The sequence below is a fragment of the Lingula anatina genome, chromosome 1 (assembly GCF_051362555.1).
Source record: "Lingula anatina isolate TDL-2025a chromosome 1, LinAna3.0, whole genome shotgun sequence".
Lineage (NCBI taxonomy): Eukaryota > Metazoa > Brachiopoda > Lingulata > Lingulida > Lingulidae > Lingula > Lingula anatina.
The window spans coordinates 63,123,496-63,146,165 of record NC_141767.1 but is presented as its reverse complement, the minus strand read 5'-3'; the positions used below and the strand labels follow the sequence as shown (position 1 = coordinate 63,146,165).

At 37.5% G+C, this 22,670-nt stretch overlaps 2 protein-coding genes across 11 annotated transcripts in view; both read left to right on the top strand.

The window, feature by feature from the left end:
• LOC106152588 (cGMP-inhibited 3',5'-cyclic phosphodiesterase 3A) overlaps positions 1–22,670 on the top strand; it is a 60,969-nt gene that overhangs the window by 26,499 nt on the left and 11,800 nt on the right. For 3 of the 9 annotated variants that reach the window (XM_013526222.2, XM_013526220.2, XM_013526221.2), the window contains exon 2: positions 22,372–22,632. In XM_013526222.2, coding sequence (XP_013381676.1) covers positions 22,372–22,632 — 261 coding nt within the window. Of the gene's footprint in view, positions 1–6,469; positions 6,685–6,813; positions 7,170–15,210; positions 15,370–17,157; positions 17,179–17,637; positions 17,773–18,873; positions 19,177–22,371; positions 22,633–22,670 lie in introns of those variants that run through there. The other 6 variants (XM_087002668.1, XM_013526224.2, XM_013526225.2 and 3 more) reach the window with 6 other exon arrangements.
• Positions 8,343–12,916, top strand: LOC112041917 (uncharacterized). 2 transcript variants are annotated; one of them, XM_087002678.1, is made up of 2 exons: positions 8,343–8,985; positions 11,267–12,916. In XM_087002678.1, the coding sequence occupies exons 1-2, from the start codon at positions 8,577–8,579 to the stop codon at positions 12,232–12,234; spliced, it is 1,377 nt and encodes a 458-aa protein (XP_086858804.1). In that variant the 5' UTR covers positions 8,343–8,576; the 3' UTR covers positions 12,235–12,916. The 2 variants fall into 2 exon arrangements, with proteins under 2 accessions (XP_086858804.1, XP_086858803.1); XM_087002677.1 differs by having other exon boundaries at positions 8,343–8,997.

Sequence of the window (22,670 nt, the reverse complement as noted above, 5' to 3'; positions counted from 1 at the left end):
TTAGGAACATGATTAGGAACATCACAGGAAAAATTAATATAGACATGTTACTGTGTGCATCTATATTGACATTATGTTTAATGTAATGTAGGTATTTTAATTGAAAAAACATCAAGAATTCTGGACTTAGTCCTGTTTAATTCGCTCCATACTCCGTGATTTTGTTTAAATATCAGGTGTGTGTATGTGTGTGTGTCTTAAATGGCCATCATTAATCTATGTCTTTTATAAGAGCACTGTAAGTACTGAATTTCAATTTGTACCTACATTTTGAGTTTTTGACTAGTAAAATGTGTGGTAGAAGAGCATATTTTTATTCATGACCATTTATGACTAAGATTATTGAGTCTACAACAGCAGCAGATTTAACAAAGATTGACCTTTTGGTATTCAAATATTATCTGTTATTTAAATGCATTATTCCAAATGATTTATCAAGATGGAATAGGGCAGGTCTTCAGGGACTTAAACTAAGATCACTCTGCATTGACTATGTATCACATTCAAACTTTTAAGTTAGAGAAGGCTGGAAGATGGCAGTCAATAAGAATGATAACTAGTTTTAGAGGGTCGTACAGGGTGAAGCTTGCTATTTTCAGTGGTCATATAGCTTGAAGTTGAAGAATAAGCCTACAGTATGGTATGAATAGGAAATATGCAATAGAAATAATAATGATTATTTTAACTTGATGAATGTGAGGTGATTATTTACAATAAATTTTGTAGCCATGATCCATTCAACAGAACTTCCTCCTCTATTTATAAATATATTTGCCTAAGAAAAATCATAATTTATATCAACTGAAATGATGCTGCTCTAACTGCATCTTAGGATTTGATTCTGAGGAAAGTCCACAGATGATGTACATGAAAGAATGTTAAATTCATGTTTTCAAGTGATTGGCATCAAATTTCTAGGTTTTAATTTTGTATTGCATGTTGAAGTATACCTAACATTTCTTGTTTACTTGATGGACAACAAGGGATGTAGGCGACTCATATGAAAATCTCAAATTGTGCAAAAAAATCAATTTATCTCTCTCTTCATAGAACTGTCTTTGTGGTAATATTAGAGCTGGGAAGAGAAAAGTTTTTGTATGATAAGTCTGAATGGCTGGTTTTAGTTACTTACCGCCTTATTAGACAGAGCTATATTTGAATAATACTGTCATGTGTCATTGGTATGCTGATCCAATAGACTGTTGTGACTAAGAGATGAAAAAGGACAAATCCAATAAAGATGTGAAGGCTTCTAATAGGAAGGTAGTTTATCAGAATATGTCTCTCTTAGGGGGAAAGCCACTTTTGAATCTAGATAGATTGCAAGCTGCTGTTTCCATGCAAATGAATGAGTGAGGGTGATTACATAATGTTACATAGAATTTTGTTGTGTAACTGGTTATGTGCTGCAGCTTTTTTAAACAAAAATGATATTCAGTGTTCCAGTTTTCTCACTCAGTAGGACAGTTAAATAAACAATACTCATGTTATTATAACTATCTACTACAGGACTTAAAAATGATGCTTCAAATTATACTCTTACTGTATAATTTGAATTCATTAAAACACAATTACAGTGTTCATTGCTTACTAGAGCTAATAACAGATGTGAGCAAAGTCTGAATCTCCATTTTATCCTTCATGTGCTTCTTTAAAAAATACCAAAAATAATGCTGTGCTCTTGTATAGTATAAGTCATATCTCTCTCTCCAATCTAAATTGGAGTTTAATTGACTAAAAACACTTGGAGACACTTAAAAGGTCAGAGTGGCAGGTGAGCTGATTGTCATGGTTACCTGTTATCTGTGATCACACAGACCTATCAGTGACAGTCTTTCAAAAAGAATAAAGTGCATGCCTTTTAGTTAAATTGAATTCTTAGTAATTAGTTTCATTAGTGAATAGCTATAGAAGAATTAACTGAGATTTACCAGCCAATATTTCATCTGCAGACAGCCGTACTTCATTGGAAATGATTGCTGTGACAGGTATTACAACAAGTCACCCCTCAGGTATGCTGGTTCAGTCAGGTGCCCCTCCCCCCCAAATCCCTGAGGAGAGAAAGATGGAGATTGGGTAACTAACCCTCTATCTTTCACACACCCGAGGTCATGCTTCATTGGACTCCCTCTATCAGTCTGATAAAATCAGCATCCATTCTCGTATGTTATACTATGGAAGTTCACCATTGGTAAGATGTCTTGTTTTATTTACATATTTCCCAAACATAGCTAGTTCAGGACACACAAATTCCATGTTTCTGTTCATATAGGAAGCCAAATATTTCACCATAAATCGTCAACAACAGAAGCATAATCTCCCTTTAATTATAGGTACTTACAACCCAAGAAACTTGGCAAAATGTCAATTTTAAGTGCTGGAAAACACAACAAGCACATGCGATCCATTAATATGAAAACAGGTGAGAATCATGTCCCTGCCTTAAAGGTTCATTATCTTTAGCAGAAAGTCCATTTGCTAAGCTGTGTATCTTTAAAGATAGGGAATGCATAAGCCATTGGGTACATTTCATTATATTACTCTTAACACTCATGATGGTACTGTTTTCAAAATTTACTTCTGTTATGTAAGCATAGAAGTTGGCACCTGGCTGCAGAGCTTGTATTAAATAGGATTCAGAACTGACTTGAAGTCTCCATTTAATATCTTCCCAATGTTCCCATACTTAAACATTCTTGCTGCATGGCATGTAGTGTTTAGTTGTCAGTTGTGGAAATCTGGATTATTAAATAGTACATAAACAGAGAATGTCAACAACTTTTCTTACTTTTTTGTAGCTGTTGCCTCTTTGGAAGCATTTGCAATTGAATAAACATAAGACACAGCAACAGTAACCTCATGTATGGAACTTGATATGGGCAGGTGATGACACAGTTTGTTAATTAAAGTATATCTAGACCCATATTTCCTAAAACCATGAGTAATCTTTCTGATATCACCAGAAAACTTGGGGTACCCATCACACAGGATACTGTGAAGCCATTGTAATGTTGCCACCTTGCAGCATCAGTTGATTAAGCCATTTAGGGCCTAATTAGTACAGCTTTGAACCTGCCTTTTGATGCATGCAAGCACTAAAACACAGGTACATTTTAAGATTAACCACCTTTTATCAGCAGATATTAGTAAATCGGGTAAATCTTATCATAAGACAGGTTGAGAAATGAGAATTTCCCAAATAAAATCTTCGTGTTTTAGACATGCTGTTGTTTTGCTCAAAAGCCAAAACATGTCTTTCATGACAGGATAAACCTGTGTGCACCAGGTGACTTTAACTTAGGAGATTGCAATAAATGTTGCACAGGATTAGATCATAATATATTTTTAATGTAGATAGATAGATAGATAGATAGATAGATGGAGACTTACTTTCTTGTTTCAATATCAAAAATGAATATGAATGTGTGATAGGGACATACATACACTGAGCAAAAAATTAAAATGTAACATTTAATAGGTTACTGACAGGAATTTGTAGCTACAGACAGTAATCTATAGCATATTGAACAACAAAATTCACTTTGTTTGATTTAATGTAAATATTTGTAACCCATAATGCTGATAATTTTTCTATGTATTGCTTGGCGCATTTATATTTTTGCTCAGTGTACATACATATGTACCTGCATATGTACCTATGTATACGTACTTACATGCATATTACAGTTCAAACAATGGTTTTATGGTGGTGCTGACAATTTTAATTTAGAACTTCATGTTGGCATTATAAATATGGTATGCAATGCAGAGACAACATAAATAAAACAAGTTTCATTTTTCAGTTTCAATATTTTTTATCTTGTAGTGTTCTCATGGCTGGAAAAGTTTGCATGTGCCTAAATGTAGGAAGAGCAAAATGCAACACTGTTGCCACTCATTCTCACCTCATTTTCTCAACTTTGCAGATGCCTCCTGGATACCTCTCATCCATTATTAAATTGTTTCATTAGTCTGTATATAGTTGGATAGATAAGAGAGGGAGATTTGCTGTCCATTTCGAAATTAATTTTTATTGATGTCTTATTTTCTGAAACAACTTGGCCAGCCACAGATCACAGAGGTTAGTCATGCTACATCACCTGCTGTAGGCATGTTATAGAAGTCAAAGTATCAAATTCTTCATTTGTACTCTAAGCACATTAAATAAGCCTGATCCAAACAAAGATATGTGTTTTGTTTTCAAATCAGAATATGTTTCATCCCCAAGAGGAGGATGTGCTGTACATAAAATGCTTTTTATTTGTCCATTGCTATATAGCCACAGTGATTTGAAACAAACCACCTAAGTCATTTTGATGTTTTGTTTTAAATTTTTTGCTGGAGATTTTGTACTTTTATAACTCTTTTTCAAATATGTGTGAAGATATCCATAGAAAACTGTCAGTGATGTTTTTCTTGCTGAGAGCATTTTTTCTTTTTGTGTCATTTTAATTTTTTTCAGTTTTATGAAATTGCTACAAATGGTGTTAATATTTTCAACACCTCATTGTAGTCCTTCCTTAGATGCCTTTAGGAAAATGTGCCACAGAGCTTCCAAAAGAGCTTTTTGTCTGGCATCTTAATCCTGTGCTGAGATGTTAGGATGGAGGATTTCATTTCCTTTATGTCTCAATAAGTCCCCACTGCGATTGCAAGGTATGATTGGTGTGGCCATAAGCACGGCAATATCGCTATGGGAATGATTGATCGATGTTTCTTGGCTGAAAGAAAGCTGTGGTGTAGTGTATGCACTGTCCATATGCTGCTCTTTCTTAGAAGTGATGGACCAGGTTGTTGTATTAAATCTTTTTCTGAAGTTCCTCATACTAAGTTAGTCTTCACTGCAAATCCAATTTATTACAATAGCTCATATAGACATCTATATCACATTTTGGTTGTGTTCTAAGAAATTTGCCTTGGGGAAAATGAAATTTGAAATTATCTGAAGGGAATTTGAAATATTTAACCATTTTCACCAGTGATGTTTTGTTTAGAATGGTTTATATGGTTTTATTGTGCCATAGACCACAGTGTGGGCATTTGAAGGGGGGGGTGTATGAAAATGACACATATGACAAACGACATATCTTCAATATAACAGAGATGCATTTGTTATCATGCTGAAGAATGTGGACCTCTTTAAAGGTGCCTAGTGTAAGATTTTCCTGCAAAACCCTCATACAAACTTCACAAAATTTCCTGGGGTAAACATTTTTCTCCAACTAACCAACCTTTGATTCTTTTTTCATGACGCTCACCATAATAATCTGTGGAAATTAAAAAGTCCTTGACCCATTAAGCATAGGTTTCTCAAATTCTGCCATCACTTCTAGCACTGATTTCTTGGTTGTTTTGTCAAGATGGTCCAAGGTGGCTAGGTTCATTAAGAGGTGATTTGGTAGAATTTTTGGTGACATTAAATCAAGGGAGTCATGAATGATCAAAAAGTATTACTTTTTCTCAGATAAGTTGGCTCATGTACTTTTAAGTTAAAACATCTCGAAAACCTTAAACTTTGCCTCTTAAATTTTTTTTTCTACATTCTGTAAAGAGAAGTGTATTGTAGCAGATTTGTGTATTTATCTTGCACCCAATTTCCTCAGCCTGAAATACCAGGTGCCATTCTGAATAAGTCATTATAGGTCACTTCAGGACAAAAGATTTCAAGGAAGCAGCTTCAGAAGCCCTATCATTGGAAAAGATATTGGAGGATGTGATTAGATTCATAAGTACATAGGTACATTTGACCAGTTGTACAAATAATATTTGCAATTGTATGTTCCAAAGTATTTAAATAGTGATTATTCATTTATATATTTATTTTTTTCTGTTGGGTTGAAAAACAGTATTTCATGCAAATTTCAGGTCCTTGCATTTTTTTCTGAAAATTGCATGTTGACATTAGTTTGTATGCCCATTTTTTTATTTGCCCTGCATTACTTGGAGGTCTCTACTTGGAGGTGTTTGCCACTAACATTATGTCAGCATGTTAGCCAAGATACATGAAAGACCATAATGACTGCTTAGTGACTCATTAAGAAATATACTGATATAAAACCTTGAATATGAAGAAGATGTAGCATTTTACTAAAGAGAATAGTAAGTACAGGTAGTGACAGACTGTGTATTATAATATTTGGGAGAAATTGATGGATGATCAGAATTGAAGCCTTTTGTTTCTTGGTTAAGTTTAATGGTCTATGATTTTAAAGTAGTTGGTGATGCAGCATCTGAAGAGATTGTGATGAATGTAAAAAATCCTTGTTTTGATTGCTTTTTCTGCACCATAACATTTTTGGTATAATTATTGTACACATGGTTGACAGGTTTTGTGGCCCCAAGGCTGATAATCTCTTTATGCCTGTTAAGCACTAGCAATGGATTAGGTGAGAGCAGTTATGATAGCCATTAATTGTGCCTTGAGAACATTGTGGATATCTTGGTGTCTTGGAAACTGATATATGCTTTAAGAAAACAATGCAATCAAATCAAACTGAATGAATTGAAGAGTACACATTTTTGTAAGTTGCACAGTAGACCATGGCAAAGTATCAGAGATACCTTGGCCTGGGTTCCTTAGGTGACTTGCCTGATTTGCAGTCCAAGCATGCCACTTACCCTGGAGCTAGAAGTTACTATACAGGGAGAATAGTGATCAAATCAGAGTATGATGTGCTCGAACTGGTAAGTCACTGTTTTCTCTGCATTTTGTTTTCAGAGTGACCTGAATTTTTGGTGTTCACTGCTCCTGTTTTATTTAAGTTTTTTTCATCAAATTAAGGCAGCAAGGAATACTGAAAGCTGTTCAACAGCAGAAAAGGCAAAAAAAAAAAAATGTCAAGAGGGTATTTTTGTAGAAGTTGAATTATCTTTTTAACATCACCAGAAGTTAACAAGGAGAAAATTGATGGAGCATGATGCTTGTAAAAAAAGAAGGGTAGAAAGGAAAAAATTAATGAGAAGGAGATAGTTAGCAGGAGAGTTAATTAATGGGAATGTACAACAGTGTGCTGAAATTGATTGATATAGGTCACAGGCATTAGGGTGAAATGCTGCAGAACTCAACAGCCAGTGGGGGACAAGGAGATCGCAACTCTACACTTAAAGAACATTACCAGTCTTTTAAGCACAAGGTTCACAGGTTCCAGAGGCTGCGAAGCCGCAGTGAGGTAGGTGAAAGGGCACATGTTTCACAAATGCAAGCTCTGGTATGGAGTTGAGAGAAAGTGTAGAAAGCTACTGAAAAAAAGGAAGTTTGTTTAAGTTAGGGATGCAATATGGGTTTGCAGGTAAGCTACTGCATGCTTGCATGTTGTGCATGATCACACTTTGGATGTCCAAGTCATGTTTGCTTGTACTAGAAAATATGGGATTGAAAGTTTTTAAAAATTAAGAAAAAAAACAAAGTTCACAGAAAAATTGTGCTGTATATCTGATTAAAAAAGTTTGAAGGGTTTGTTTAGAATCCTAAACATCTATGCCTTAAAGATTTAAGATGAAAAATTTAGCATAGTTACACGCAGATTTGTTGAATCAGTATTGCTAATGATTGAGCCAGTGAATGACCTAGAGGCAGTAAATGCAGGGCATGGTACCTAAATAACTGGATTGCAATCGACTGCATGCCAAGCGCACATTTTGCCTCAGCTAGTTGGACAGAGGTCACTAGATTATGAAATCAAAATAGACAACCATCCTAGAGGAAAAGTAGAACTGCTACACAAGTGACGTCATTTGATTCACAATTGGCGAGACTCTCTGACTGGCCTGCAATGGGCCAGTGGGCATAGACGAAGATCAAAGACGTGTTTTGCATGGTTTCCCAGCATCTAGTCTAGAAATGGACCCTATATAGGTGGGTGTGGAGATTTTTACGGAGGTATTTGGGTGGGGGGGTGGGGGGGGGGGAAACTAATACATAGGTGGTCAGGTAATCTCTTGACCCATGTGCTTTCTATTTAGACAAGTTGATTTAATTATTTTGAAGGAGCACTGAATAATTTCGTTGAAAAAGGGCAATGTTGTCAAAAGTCGTGACTTGCAACACAAGTGCACAGCTTTCCTAAACATGTACATCAGAACTTTTCTTTTTTTTTTTTTTTTTTTTCAGTTAAAAGTGATATATAGAAACTGACTAACAAATGAGAAATTAGCAAATGGTTTAAGTTTGGGGACTTAATTAAAGCTTTGGTTTTCAATATTACAATTTTCATTATTATTCTGTTCTTACCTATAAGATAAAAAGGCCAATCTAAATTTAAGACCTTTTTCACATCATGTGGCAAACTTTTCTGTTTCACACCATTTTGAGGGATTGAATACTTAATTGCCTAGCTATTACGTACTCTTTTCGTTTAACGGAAAGCTATTTAAAACCGCCACTGGAGGGCGCGCCGCGCGCGGTCCCCGTCGTGGGAGCCTATCAAATTTAAGGCCGTTAGCCGAAAAGCAGCCACGTGACTCTTTTAAAATCGGCAATTAGAGCGTTGGCAGCGAGCAAGGAAGAAGCGTGTAGGGAGCAGGCGCTCTCCCTCTTCCTCCGGTGCTTCATAGTTATTGCGTTTTTATTTTAAACTATGGCAGAGAATTTCGAGCTTTGGGTCCAGGAAAATGAGCTATCCCCAGAGACGGTAGACATCTTAAAGGACGCGGGTTTTGTATCTCTGAAGAGCTGCAAAAAGCTCTCTGAATCACTTATTCAGAAACATTTCGGACGATCCCTTTCCTTGGCCCAGCTGCTACTCCTGCAGGATGCAGTGGAGTCACTGCAGCCTCCGCAGCCACGGATCAACCAGGGTCCGGGTGCGGGGGAGGGTGATTCAACAGGAGCCACAGAAAGTGAGGGAAATCAGCCATCTACATCTAGGGAAGTTCTGAGGGAGAGGAAACAAACGGAGCCAGACCCTATTGACTCCGAACTAGATTATGCCAAGCTGTGCCAGCTACTAGGAGTTGAGAAACAGGACAGCAAAACACCTACAACAGGTGAGCCACTAGGTAAAATTTTTGACCCCTTTTCGATCTCAATCCCACAAAAGCAAACTGCAAAGCTCCGTGAGATCCGCGACTACGTGATGTTTTCACAGGCCTACGAAAAAGGCAAGATAGAGAGCGACGTACCACTACGAGTAGGCAACATAGAACTATCTCTCACGGAACGGAAAATCCCACTGGAGAAAATCACCCCCCTGCAATTCACCGAGGCATCAATGAAGATTCTGAAGGAAATGGTGGAGCAAGACGGCGCGGACATGAAGACAGCCATGCAATATGTCGGCTACATCACGAAGGTAGCGTGTATGGGTCAATCGTTTACGTGGTCGTCGGTATTGCGGTACGATGCGGAGTACAGGAGGGCACAAAACTCCATGGGTTTTCCCTGGGGAAGCGACAGCCCTTTCCTTATGCAACTCTTACTTAAGCCAGTCCAGGATCGCTCATCGCCTCCTTCCCTGGGACACAGACGAAAGCCGAACAGGACAGACCCATCGTCAGGACGCCCCATATGTCTCAAGTACAATGGTCGACAAGGGTGCTCTCTCCAAAACTGCCGCTTTGCGCACATTTGTTTGACATGCCAAAGCTCGTCACACGGGGAATTCACACATAGTCAGCAAGAAAGCAGAAACACAACCCACTGACCATTACAAAGCGCGAGGGATTCTCCGCTCCGCGAAAACCTTCGAGCGTGGGGAGAGGAACTAAGCGGAGACGTTGACAATGTTTTTATTTTAAGGGGAATCTCTGAGGGCTTTCGCATTGTGGATGACATTGATTTAGATAGCATACCAAGAGTCGAAACTATTAACAGTAAATCTGCCACCTGCGGAGGTGCAAAAATCATGGTGGAAAGGCAGATTCTAGAAGAGATAAGAGAAGGTCGCTACATATATCCCAAGGCAGACCCCTTAATTATCAGCGCGTTATCAGCAGTGCCTAAGTCCGACGACAAGATACGCCTAATTCACGATTACAGTCGTCCTGAAGGTAAGGCTGTCAATGATTATGCTACTAAGAACACTTTTAAGTGTGAGACTTTACAGACGGCCCTCAATCTGATCAAACCCGGTCATTACCTAGCGAAAGTGGACCTCGAGGCAGCCTATCGCTCCGTTCCCTTGCACCCGTCCCAGTTCCGGCTCACAGGGCTAAAATGGAAATTCAGTGACGATAGGGAGCCACGTGTTCTAGTGGATACAAGACTGCCATTCGGTGCTACCAAATCTCCTGAAATTTTTCATCGGATTTCACAAAGCGTCAAACGAATGATGGAGAGAAGAGGTTTTAATGTGGTAGTATATCTCGACGATTTTCTAGTGATAGGAGAGACCTTTAATGAGTGTCGGGACGCTTACAACGCCTTGATTAATCTCCTGAGGCGGCTCGGCTTTAGTGTGAATTGGAAGAAAGTGTGCGACCCTACGACAAGGCTTACGTTCCTGGGCACCGTCATAGACACTGTCGCGGGTACGCTATCCCTGGAAAAGCAGAAGGTGTCGGCTCTGATTACATGCTTAAAACAATACATGGCCCGGAAGCGTGCGTCGCGGCGCCAGCTTGAATCTCTCGCAGGGAAACTCGTGTGGGCTTCAAATGTTATCCCTTGGGGCAAAACTCATGTGCGCCCCATTTTCAACGCGATTTCAACTCTTAAAAAGGCGGCACACAAGTGCAAACTCGATTCTCTTCGCCGGGACTTCCTTTGGTGGAATAAATGGCTTATTGCAGGAAACAACACCAGACTAATCTGGGATTTCCGTCCAGAATGTCATGTATTCACAGACTCCAGTGTTTTTGCAGGTGGAGCCTTCCACAATGGAGACTGGTATTACACGAACTGGGAGCAGGATGCCCCCCGCCTTGGCGCCAGCCATATCAACGTAAAGGAACTTGCAGCCATTGTCCTTGCAGCTTACAGATGGGGACACCTGTGGTCTTCATGCCGGGTCATTGTCCACACAGATAGCGAGGTCGCCATGCACATCTTAAACAAAGGAGCGTCACCCAATCACATGTGTAACGACCTCCTTAAGGACTTATCGTATTTATCCCTGAAGCATTGTTTTTCAATTCAGGCGGCTCATATCGCAGGAAAAGACAATGGGATGGCCGACGCCGTATCAAGAATACACGACCTGAACTCTTGTGCGCGCTTCATTAACTTAGTGTCCGTTTTTTATATGTACCACAATACCAAACCTCCTTTTTACAATCTTAGGAATCACATGACTGACTTATCTTTATTTTCTCTCTCTTCTTCACTCAGATCACGTGCGGCTGCGCCAGCAACTAGATGAGGAGGTAGTCTTTTGGAGATCCCAGCTATTCGCACCGTCCACTAAGAGCACTTACAAATCCCACCTTCGCGCCTACGCCAAATTCTGCGCCGAGATAAAGTGTGTGCCCGTTCCTATCTCGTCCGCAAATCTCTGCAGATATGCAGCGTATCGGGCTCGCACATGCGGCGTATCTACGCTTCGCCAGTACCTGAACATAGTTAGGATTATTCATTTGGAATTCGGGTTCCCAAACCCTCTCTCCTCGTGGGATGTTAAGGCTACCATCGGCGGGATAAAACGGCACAAACAGGACCCCAGCCGACAGAAATCACCAATACTCCCGTTCCACCTGCTCCAACTGCGTTCTACCCTTATTTTAAGCGACCTAGACCAGCTGCAGACGTGGGCAGCTTGCTTAACTGCGTTTTTCGGCATGCTCAGAGTCAGCAACTTCACGGCGAAATCGCAATCAGATCCGGGTCATTCTATCCTGCGGCGTGACGTGACTTTCACTAAGAGAGGGTGCACCATACGGGTGACTAAGTCAAAAACCAACCAGTTCGGCCAAAGAACTCACATCATCACCCTTCCCTTCATGCCAGGGAACGCACTATGTCCTACTACAGCACTGACAGCTTTTTTCAAACTGTCGCTCGAGACGCCAGAATCGGCGCCCCTCTTCGCTACCCTAAAGGACGATACTACGGTCTACCTCACGTCTGCGAGCTTCCGCCATAGACTGACAAAATCCCTGGGAACAATAGGCCTTTCACCTACCGTCTATAATACCCACAGTTTGCGGAGAGGGGGGGCTACCTGGCTGCTGTCCGTGGGTACCCCCCTAGGGATGGTTAAATCAATGGGTGACTGGTCAAGTGACGCTGTTTTTGAATATATTAAGCCCACCCCTGATATGAAATATGACACTATGCACAAGGCCATCAAACAAACTTAGGCCGTCCCAAGTAACTACCCGTAATAAACTGTTTCAGACTTTAGTTTACAACTACTTTATTTGGGTTGGGGTATAGTCGTTTCATCATCAGTAGGTTTTTATATACAGTTATTTTCCATTGTGTCAACCTTTTTCTTTAAACGAATTGTTATACTATATATATTTCAATCGTATGTAGTTAGTCGTTTATTTATTTTCTTAAATAAACTCTGCAAGCCCGAAAGTGTGTTGGTTTTAAGTACTCTTTTCGTTTAACGGAAAGCTATTTAAAACCGCCACTGGAGGGCGCGCCGCGCGCGGTCCCCGTCGTGGGAGCCTATCAAATTTAAGGCCGTTAGCCGAAAAGCAGCCACGTGACTCTTTTAAAATCGGCAATTAGAGCGTTGGCAGCGAGCAAGGAAGAAGCGTGTAGGGAGCAGGCGCTCTCCCTCTTCCTCCGGTGCTTCATAGTTATTGCGTTTTTATTTCCCACCCACCCACCCTCAAGGGGGTGTACGTAAAATTCCAGACTTGCAACTCAGCATGGGGGGTATAGTCGTTTCATCATCAGTAGGTTTTTATATACAGTTATTTTCCATTGTGTCAACCTTTTTCTTTAAACGAATTGTTATACTATATATATTTCAATCGTATGTAGTTAGTCGTTTATTTATTTTCTTAAATAAACTCTGCAAGCCCGAAAGTGTGTTGGTTTTAAATAAAAGTTCAAGCAGAGGCCCCACTGCCCACAACAGTTGAGAAAAAAACCTGTAGAGAGTAGTTTAAAAAAACTATAACATAGCTACAAGTTAGGACCAGTTAGCATGGTGCAAAACAGAGAAGTTTACTGCACAAAGTGAAAATTAGGGCCTAAGACTACCTTTACTTCAAAGTATATGTATAGCGTGGATATTTCACACTTTGTCAGCATTGGGATAATTGTTTATAACAGAATTGCTGCTCTCAGGAAGGTAGTATGGTTTGGAATAAACTGAACACTTGACATGAAGCAGTTAAAAGGTTTTGTTTGGCAATTTACCAGGAAATGTTGAAATTATATGGTCCACAGTATGTGTGTTTGCCTGGAAGAATTAATTAGCGTTTTTCTCCTGAGTTTTTCTGTCTAGATTTGTAGTACCAGCTAGGATATAGTATAGGTAGACATGTGTGATTTGTTGACAGAAAGGTTTTTATTATTCAGTTTTGACTATGCCAAATGAAGGAGAAAAGGCATTAACCTGGGAAGGAAAGATACGCAGGGCATTATATAATGATACATTCTTTTTTCTTACCCTGGTTCTCCTTTGATTATGCAGGGTGCAGAGAATTATGTTGATTTACTTTGAATTTTTCTTAAGGAGAAACAATGAAGATAAAGAAAACATTGCATTAGTTTAAGTTTAATGAGCCACTAGTTGTCATCTTTATCAAATAAACAAGATAAAGAGAATGTGAGCAAATTATTTCTTTCAAAACAAATTGAGATTCATGATTGATAAGCTCCATATGACATAGGTAATGCATTCCATTTGCGTAGATGTAAAATGCAAATTTGAAATCGGGTGTCAGGGGTGGGAAATAGTTTTTGAGATACAGAACATTATATGTCTGGAAATCAAATTGTGAAGTCCTTTACACATATATACATGTAAAGAGAACACTCACTAGGATTGAATAAGTATATATGTTGCACTTTTTATGTGTGATTTCAATGTTTTGAAGGTGTGATTACAGCAACAGATATCTGAAAGCAAAAATGATGTCATCACTGGTTCTACTGGTTGGAATACAATAACACAGTAGAATCTCTGGTCGGCCTGCACTATGACTATGACTATCATTGAATGTAGACTAGGACTGCTGGACAAATTCTAAACAAATGTATTATAGCATAAAATATTTTAGACAGTGAGACACTAGAACCCAGACAAGACCTCTAGTGCAAGCGCATCCATATCAGTAGATTTGAGCTGATACAGCTGTGTGAAAAGTGTCTTATGAAAGTCTTGTATTGTTTGCTTTTCACTTTTTGGTTAACAATTGCTGACAATGTTGTAATTGAAAGGGAAAAAGATCTGCTTGTAACTGATTGTGATCTTATTGCCATTTATGAAAATGCTTCCAGGTACGACTTGTTTATCTGTTTTCTGAATGGTGGTGAATGCTGGTCAATATGTTTTACTGATAAATAACAAGTGTAAATAAGTAAATTGCATGTTTTAAGAGAGATTTATAACATATTTCATGCTGAGCTTATACACATAGACTAATCATCTTCATTTTCAATATTATGTTGATATTTGCCTTTATAATGAGAACGTAAAAATGATATCCTTTTATGCCAAGATAAAGGAATAGGTCTGTCTTGCAATGGAAACTATAGTAGTGCTTTTAGTTTACTCACAACTGACTGTTTCAATTGTATGGCATTGAACTGTATCGCAAAAATCCCTCACTCTCATTTCAAATTAGAATAAAAATCATTCTTTATAGGCCTCCAATTAGTACATACAATGATGGTATATGCTTGGTCACCAACAGTGAGTCGAGGGGAAAAACCTTTACCTTCAAATGCAAAAAAGTATGCAAAAATACATAAAAGGCCATTTATTCTTATTTTTATTAATATGAAAGAACTGTTAATTTATGATACAATGCTTTCAGTATCTTGTAAAAAAAACCTGCCAAAAGACGGGTTTATCATAAAAAAGGCCAATCCTGTGGAAAACAGACCAATTTATTATCACATCCCCAAGGTGCAGATGAAAGTGGAATGCACTGCACTGTGTAGACAGAAAGGTGGAACAAAGTAAAAATATGCTGCATATTTGTAACAGATAGAGACAAAATGCCCCAGGTATAAGCCTAAGCATGTATAATTCTTTTGAGGGTCGGTGTCTTCTCCAATTATTGACTCCAGTGTGGGTGTAATAAGGCACCACAGACAGGCAGTTAGCCAAGACTTTAAAATTTACTCTCTTATATTTGGGCATCTTATTTGGTTTAAGACTTCAGTGTGGTTGTGTGTATATAATAGTAGGTCCTAAGAACATGGGGAAGTATTGTGCTGTACCGCTTTGCTCAGGACTGGTGATTTTTTTTCTGCCAGAGGAATGTGGCAGGTGCTTGAAACTACGGGTACAAATCAACAAGAATGTAAGCTTGATTAAATAATGTATTCTCTTATTACTTTTTTTTTTAAAGAAAGGATGTGTGAGACTGCTTTATCTTTTCCATTATTAATCTGCCATGCATCAGAGTGTAAACCATGTAGGTAAAATTTTTGGACTGAATATTATACTTTCATGCTTAATTTTCACTGTTGTACATGTATGTGTAAAAGAGGTGACAATGCATTGTTGAATTGATTTAAGACAAAATGTGGAAGATGCATGTAACTGGGTTTAAGTATTTTGACCACATACAGGTAGAACAAGATCAGTGTTCTGATCATCGCTTAACACTCACCTAGATTTAAAAAAAGTGGTGTTTTGTAATGTGTAATGGATTTCCTTGTACAATTTCTAGTAGGGATTTTTTTTTTTTTTGTTAATTGAACTGTGCCCCCATGTCTTGAATGTGATAGAAAAACTGCTGTAACCTTTTATTTATTTTTGTTAATGTATATACATGTATGGTATCAAAAAATGGAAAATGACATGACAAGAACTGTTAGCAATGTACAAAACCCAATTATCCTTTTAAGTTTTAACAGGATTTTTATAGATAAAGAGTATGTTATGATGAATAAGTTATCTGCTTTTTCGTGTGTCTTCTAATGTCACTTGTGGTTTCATGTTTCATGGATGAAACAATGGTTTTATATATTTTTCACTGTTGTGGTTTATCGCTGAACTTGGCCAAATCCTGAAACAACTGTAGAACATAATGGTTGGCCATTGTTAACCCTACACACTTCAGTACAACTATCTGTTTCTCATCTGTGTTAGTATCAGAGGCATGGTTAGTGTTTTGACATGTACGTATATTGTCCACCTAACCACAAGCTGTGCCTTGTTTCAACCCATCTCGATATTTTTTGTTATAATATTTGTAGCATAATTTGTCATTTGACATTAACATTGGTTCATGCTTTAAAGTTCAAAGTTTCCACTCCGTCTGTGGATTTGCTTCAAGTTCCATTTGTTCATGACATTGCTGCACTTCAATTAGAAACATTTCTGATAAAGTCCAATCTTGAAATGTGAGAAATAATTTCAGGAAGTGCAAATTATACTCTTTTTTGTTACACACATAGCCCACTGAAAAAAATTACAGAGAATTTGCTCTGGACTGACTTGGTGCTTTGGTCACAATTACTGGGTGCAGAGATCAGGGAGAAGTCACAAACGTATTGACGTCATACAACAATTTTCTTTGCTGGAGGCCATGTCTGAGTTTGTAATATATAAAAGAATATCACAGTGGCACACCTATAAATTTGCAGTGTCCTAAGGCCACGTACTTGTAGTCTATCATATAAACTTCTGTTTCTTACTGGAGGCTTATTGAGATTACATGATAAATGACATATTTTCATAGATATTATGTCATAAATATTAAGTTTTTTTTCTTAGAAATAAATAGTATTAACTTTAAAGTCATGTAGTCATAGTAATACTGAATAAAAGTTTTTTAAAAAGTGGAAAAAATGGCAGTGCATTATTCTGTTACTGCCACTGTATGTTTTGATATTATCAGTTGGCATCTGCTTCATATGTAAAGCCAACTGTCTTAGCTTATTTTCAAAACATTTGTGGTGTGTGTCGCATAAAGCACAGTTCAGTAGCTGTTTATTGGTCCCACATGCAGTGAAGTTGACTTGTTAAGTTCAGACAGATGCCTCGGAAGTTCATCAGACTACTTGGCTTAAAGACTTTTCTGTATTTCTTCATTCATATTTTGAGTACAATGCTGGACGTGGAGAGTTGAACTAGGGCAAGTCCTAAAACACTATGATATCAAGTAGGTAAGGCCTGGAGATTTATGTTTTTTTTTTTTTATTTATTGTCTAAACAGATTCATTGGCTTAGTGGTGTGTAGAATGAGAGACCCAGGATTGAAATGACTTCATCAAACTAATGGAGATAAATAACAGCAGAGCATTAGTTTTTTTTTTTTCTCAGAAATTGGGATCTGTTCCTAGTAAGAAAGTTTTCATTTCTTTGATTTTTCACATAGATCCATACATAAAAAAGTAAGGCACAATCCACGCAAATGCCAGGCACAGTTCTGACAGAGTTGCCTACTCCAAATTTCCTTTTTATTTTTTTGTGGTAGGATATTTGTTAGTTGCTAAGCTGCAACCACAAAGTTTAAAGTGTGCTAGCGATGTAGTCCATCCAGTTTACTTTCCCTCCCACTGTGTAGAAATGTGGGAATTCCCTCCCGTTTGACCCCATCACTTTTCACAAACACTCAACTTCAAGTACAGGGTGCTGTGCTGTGGTGAAATTACCAGGAAGAAGGGAAAGTCATTCATTTTCCCTGACTGAAAGTTGTGAGCTGTTTAGTGAATGAAACACTGATAAAAGCATTCTACTCTGAAGGCACATACAGGTAATGCCAGTTTATTTTTGGTAATGTCTTCTTTTTAAATAACAGTGGAATGAACAAGTTGATTTTTATTTACATCAGATTTGTCCAAAGTGTATCACTTGAATTATGATTATGTAATTATCTGTAATAGGATATAGCACATGATAATTGCCTTGATGATACACATATCTGTAAAAAGGAATTTATATTTCAGATGCATAATTTAGATGAGATGTAGCATTGATACATAATTTTTCTATTGTCACAACTGAAATTAGAATTAAAAATAGATGTTTTTTTTTCTTTGTGGTAGGAACTAGTTAATTTCTTCCTATTAAAATGCAGGCTGATGTCAACAACTGCTTTAATGTTACCCTGAGCTTTCTTAATGAGTGTTTTTAATAGGAAGACTTCAGTTAGAAAAGTCTAATTTGCATTGCATGTCCATGAACCAATGGGTTATGCAAAGCCAAATACTTGACAAGTTCACAGTGTTTTTATGCAAGCTCAGGGTTTGAAAATGTTAGGATTGGTTTCTTATTAACATGACATATGACGTCAAAACGGTTCCCTTATCAGGTTGCTATCTTTGTTGGTGTAGTTTATCACAATGAAGACATGTCACATGTATGATATTTGTCAAACAATTACACATAAACAAATATGTTATCTTTGTATGTAATCAAAATTAAAGTTATCTTAACCTGTAAAGATATAGTAAAAATCAGATGTATAAAGAGGGCACACACATATTTCACACTGCATACACCTTGACATACCAATTTGTCAATTAAATCTCTTCCTCTCCTCATCAATTATACTATGATGTTCTCTTTGCCCATAAGTTGCATAATGAATAGAACATCTATCTTTTTTTCTGACTGGTCGGAATTGGCTAACTATTCATTATTGTCATACATTTGCACAGTTTGACGTCAACCGCCCGGTCACTTACAGATTACATATCAGGGAGAACCTGTGGACCCATATAGTAGCTTATTAATCCAAGTCCTCGGGCACACCACACCACTGATAAAATAATTGTATATAAACTATTAGGGTAATTATGGTAATCTCACAGAGAGCGCTCTGCTCCCAGCCATCTGAGCCTGTTTTGCATATTGCCTCAGTGCATGCTGTTGCTAGAAGGTTCATATATCGTAGCTCTATACAACGATACTTAGCAAGTAGTCTGGTTCCATTGCATGCTAAAGCAACCAGCTAGGTTTGTCTCAAAGTGAGTTGTTTATGTGACGGTCAACGAACCGGTCACCACTCCACCAGTGTGCTATGGTTGTGTGTGAAGTGAACATACCCTGTGCTGGGGGTATAGTAGTAGGGAGGAGACACAGCTTCCCCCTGGTAGGATGCCAGCGATGGGCAGAGGCAGGTAGCACCACATTGCAAGAGCGAGTCTTAACAAGGGTGAGGTTATGATGTAAAGCATTAGAGTAATAGGATGACGTCCTTTTCATAATGGTATTATGTTAAACCAGCCTGGATGAAAAAAAGATGTATTTAGATGGTGATGCCATTGGAAATTATGAATGGCCTGTAGAAAAAGATTTATAAGGCAATTATATGACCTGCTGAAGAATCAACTAAGTGAACTACTCATGGTATGCCATATGACAAAGTCTGACAGGATTTTTTGTTTGATTGATGATTAGTAAGTCACCATTTATGTTTTGATGTCCAGGGGTGTTAAAAAGAGAATATGTTACCAAATACATTTAGAATATATTCTTTATGAATCCTTATTTTATACAAATAACATTAGATTAATTCAGAAAAGTAACGTTTTTACGATGTACACTAAAGTTTGGTGTTGTAGATCAGAGAGACAGTGTGACATGTAATAAGATTTGTTTTTTTTTTTTTGCACACATGTGACCATCTTTTACTAAACCAATTAAATGTTTGCACAAATTATCTAATGCCATTTGTCTTAGCCTAGACTGTGCTGGTTTTTATGCATTGCTATTATTATTTTTGTAATGCTTGCTTTGAACTAATTTATTGTGTAATTTAAATGATTTTGAATGGCTAAACTGCTTGCCCCACCTCCAGCAACATACATGTGCACACACACACACACACACACACACACACACACACGATAACATAATATTTTTTCTTGGTATACATTAGCATAATCGACAAACATTCAAACCCTGGATTGATATATGAGTATACAAGAATATTTGAATATGATGCCCAGAAAACAAGGGATGTTTCTGTTGCAAAACATGGAAATTGAGCAGTTGAACACTCATAGTATTAATAGTAGTGGTAAAGTTAGTAATAACTGATGAATAGACTCAGGATAATGGTGGAAGAAATGTGAGTTTAAATGCACAATCTGTAGGGATACATTGTGCATCTTCTGACGTCAATGAGAAAGGTCCCTCAAGATTAACTTTCTTGATTCTTTGTATCTTAGTTCCTTGCAACTGCAAGGAATTTAAGTATTCCACTTACTGGTATTGGATTTAAAGACTTCAGAGAAGAATAATTAACAAACAATTAACAAATTGTCTTTTTTTTCTAGTGAACAGAGCCTCAATTTGCAATTGCCTCCATAAGATTGTTATCTTAAAAAAATTGTAAATAAACCACTGTCATGGTTGATTTCTTAATTATATAGGTCACTTTTCTGATTGTTTTGAAGTGGTAGGAGAGAAGTAATATTTATAATTTTGAAGGATTTTTGGTCCATAAAATTAGCTAGATCATGGTTCAAGCACCTCACTTTGGTATTTTGATAATTTAAGTGTTCATACTAGGCTCTGTAACTTGAAAGCATCGCAAATTGCGAATAGCAATATCACCTTTTATTTTGAGGCTATTATATGGGGCAAGTTATGGAATCGAGATGCTTGCACTCAGTTGCAATGCACGGTGCTTTCGAGTTAATGGGGCCCTGAAGTTTGAGAAAATATCTGAACACAAAATGTTTCACTCTACAGGATAAGAATGAAAAGGAAAACTTTGCTAAAGCCCCCTTTACACTGGACGGCGTCCTTTCTGCGTCCAGCAGTCCGGCCCCATTTGAGAGTTAAAAAATTATAATATTTTACGTGCCGACAACTGGTCGATCATTGAGCATTCATTCTGATACAAAATTAATGCTCGTGCCTCCTTATTAAGACCACAGCGATGCCAAATTTCATGGTCGCAGAAAGGACGCAGAAAGGACGCCGTCCAGTGTAAAGGGGGTATAACTGAAAAATTGAATAAGTAGGATAATGTTGTTATCATGAATAGCTACTGTTAAGTTATGTTAAATGAACACCTGAATATTGGTGACAAATTTGTGACATGTCTTTGCTGTGTATTGTAGTACATAGTTACAGAGATATTTCATTTATAATTGATCCATGATAAAAGAGAGATGTGTGAAAAATTTAAATCTCAGATGGAAGGTCAGACTGTTGGATACTGTCCTAAGAGGAGATTTATAGTATTATAAATGATGGTAGCCCTATACCCATTTACTGGGCAAACACTTATTATACTCTTTGGAAGGTGGGGAGGAGAGATGAGATTAAGAAACTTATATCAGTGAAATCATTTTGTGAATATCCCTCATAAATCCCCTGGAGATGCCTCTATCAAGTCCTTCATATTGGAACAAAGACTAGTTATTATTGAATTTGAATAGGAAGTCACCTATTGGATTTTTCTAGTCACAATATCTGAATACCCGTGCTACTTATATTATAAAAAGTGGTGGTGATTATGCTGTGAAGCTTTATGTAATATCGCATCAAAGTTGAAAAAACCCTACTTTGGGCACTGATGCCACATTCACCATTAAAGTAAGCCATGTTAATTATGATTCTCAAATTTACCAAAAAAAAAAAAAAAAAAAAAAAAAAAAAAAAAAGGTCATAGGACTGTAATAAAGCTTCAGTTGGAATACCAGCCTGATTGCATTCTTTTACTGGAGATTATGCAGTTTTTTGCCAAATTTTCATTTGGACTTGGAAGTTTCGTGGGTTTGAACACCTTTGCTAATAAAATATTCTCAATATTTCTATTTTGTGAATATTTTCTGCTTTTATCTGTATACTTGACAGTTTTCCTGACTTTTTTATTTTGTTTTTTGGTTGCTATGATAACAGCAGCTGGGGGCCTTTTTCTTCATATGAAATATTCTATTATCACTATTTTTCATCAGTAGTCTGAAAATGATTGGATCACGATTAATATTTTTTCCTGTAGTTTTAGCAGACAATTATAGATGGTAACCAAAATAAATGATTTTTATTGCTTTTATTTTATTTTTTGGGTTGCTATGATACCAGCAGCTGGGGGTCTTTTTCTACTTATGAAACAGTTGTGTTTTCTTTATTTTTCATAACATTTCACAGGTTTTCATCAGTAGTCTAAAAATGATTGGATCATGACTAATTATTTTTTCCCCAGTTTTAGCAGACAAAGTAATTAGCAATTATATATCCTTTTGTTCGCTTTGTAGAATTTAATAACTTCCCTTTTTATTCAGAGAAATGTTTTTCTGTCCAGTACATACACCAGCAACAGCAACCAGGATACGACTGATTAGTTAGCACCTTTATTATTTCCAGTCATTTGATTTTATTCATGTCTTTGCAGAGTTCTGTTCCCAGCTACGAATCAGAGCTGATCCGTGAAGCCCATGGACTAATCACAGACATGTTAGCAGATACCAGTCTCCCGCCTCATGTTATCAGTGGTCTCAAGGCAGTAGGCAGTTTGTTAAAGCCTCCAGAGAACCACATGCCCATCAACAGGCCCAGGGTCAGTCCTCTGGTTTCTTTAGCAGAGTCCACCAACTACGGGTCTGATTCAGAGGATTTACCCTACACAGGAGAGCGACCTTCTTCCCTGCCAAGGGTAAGCTGTTCCCTGATGGATAGCTGGCATTTGTTTTG

Bases quoted from the DNA above. Each gene is read 5' to 3' on its own strand.
- LOC112041917 (XM_087002677.1), top strand. From the start codon at position 8,577: ATGGCAGAGAATTTCGAGCTTTGGGTCCAGGAAAATGAGCTATCCCCA. The intron at 8,998-11,266 runs GTAAAATTTTTG...TTCTTCACTCAG, and splicing joins TACAACAGGTGAGCCACTAG to ATCACGTGCGGCTGCGCCAG.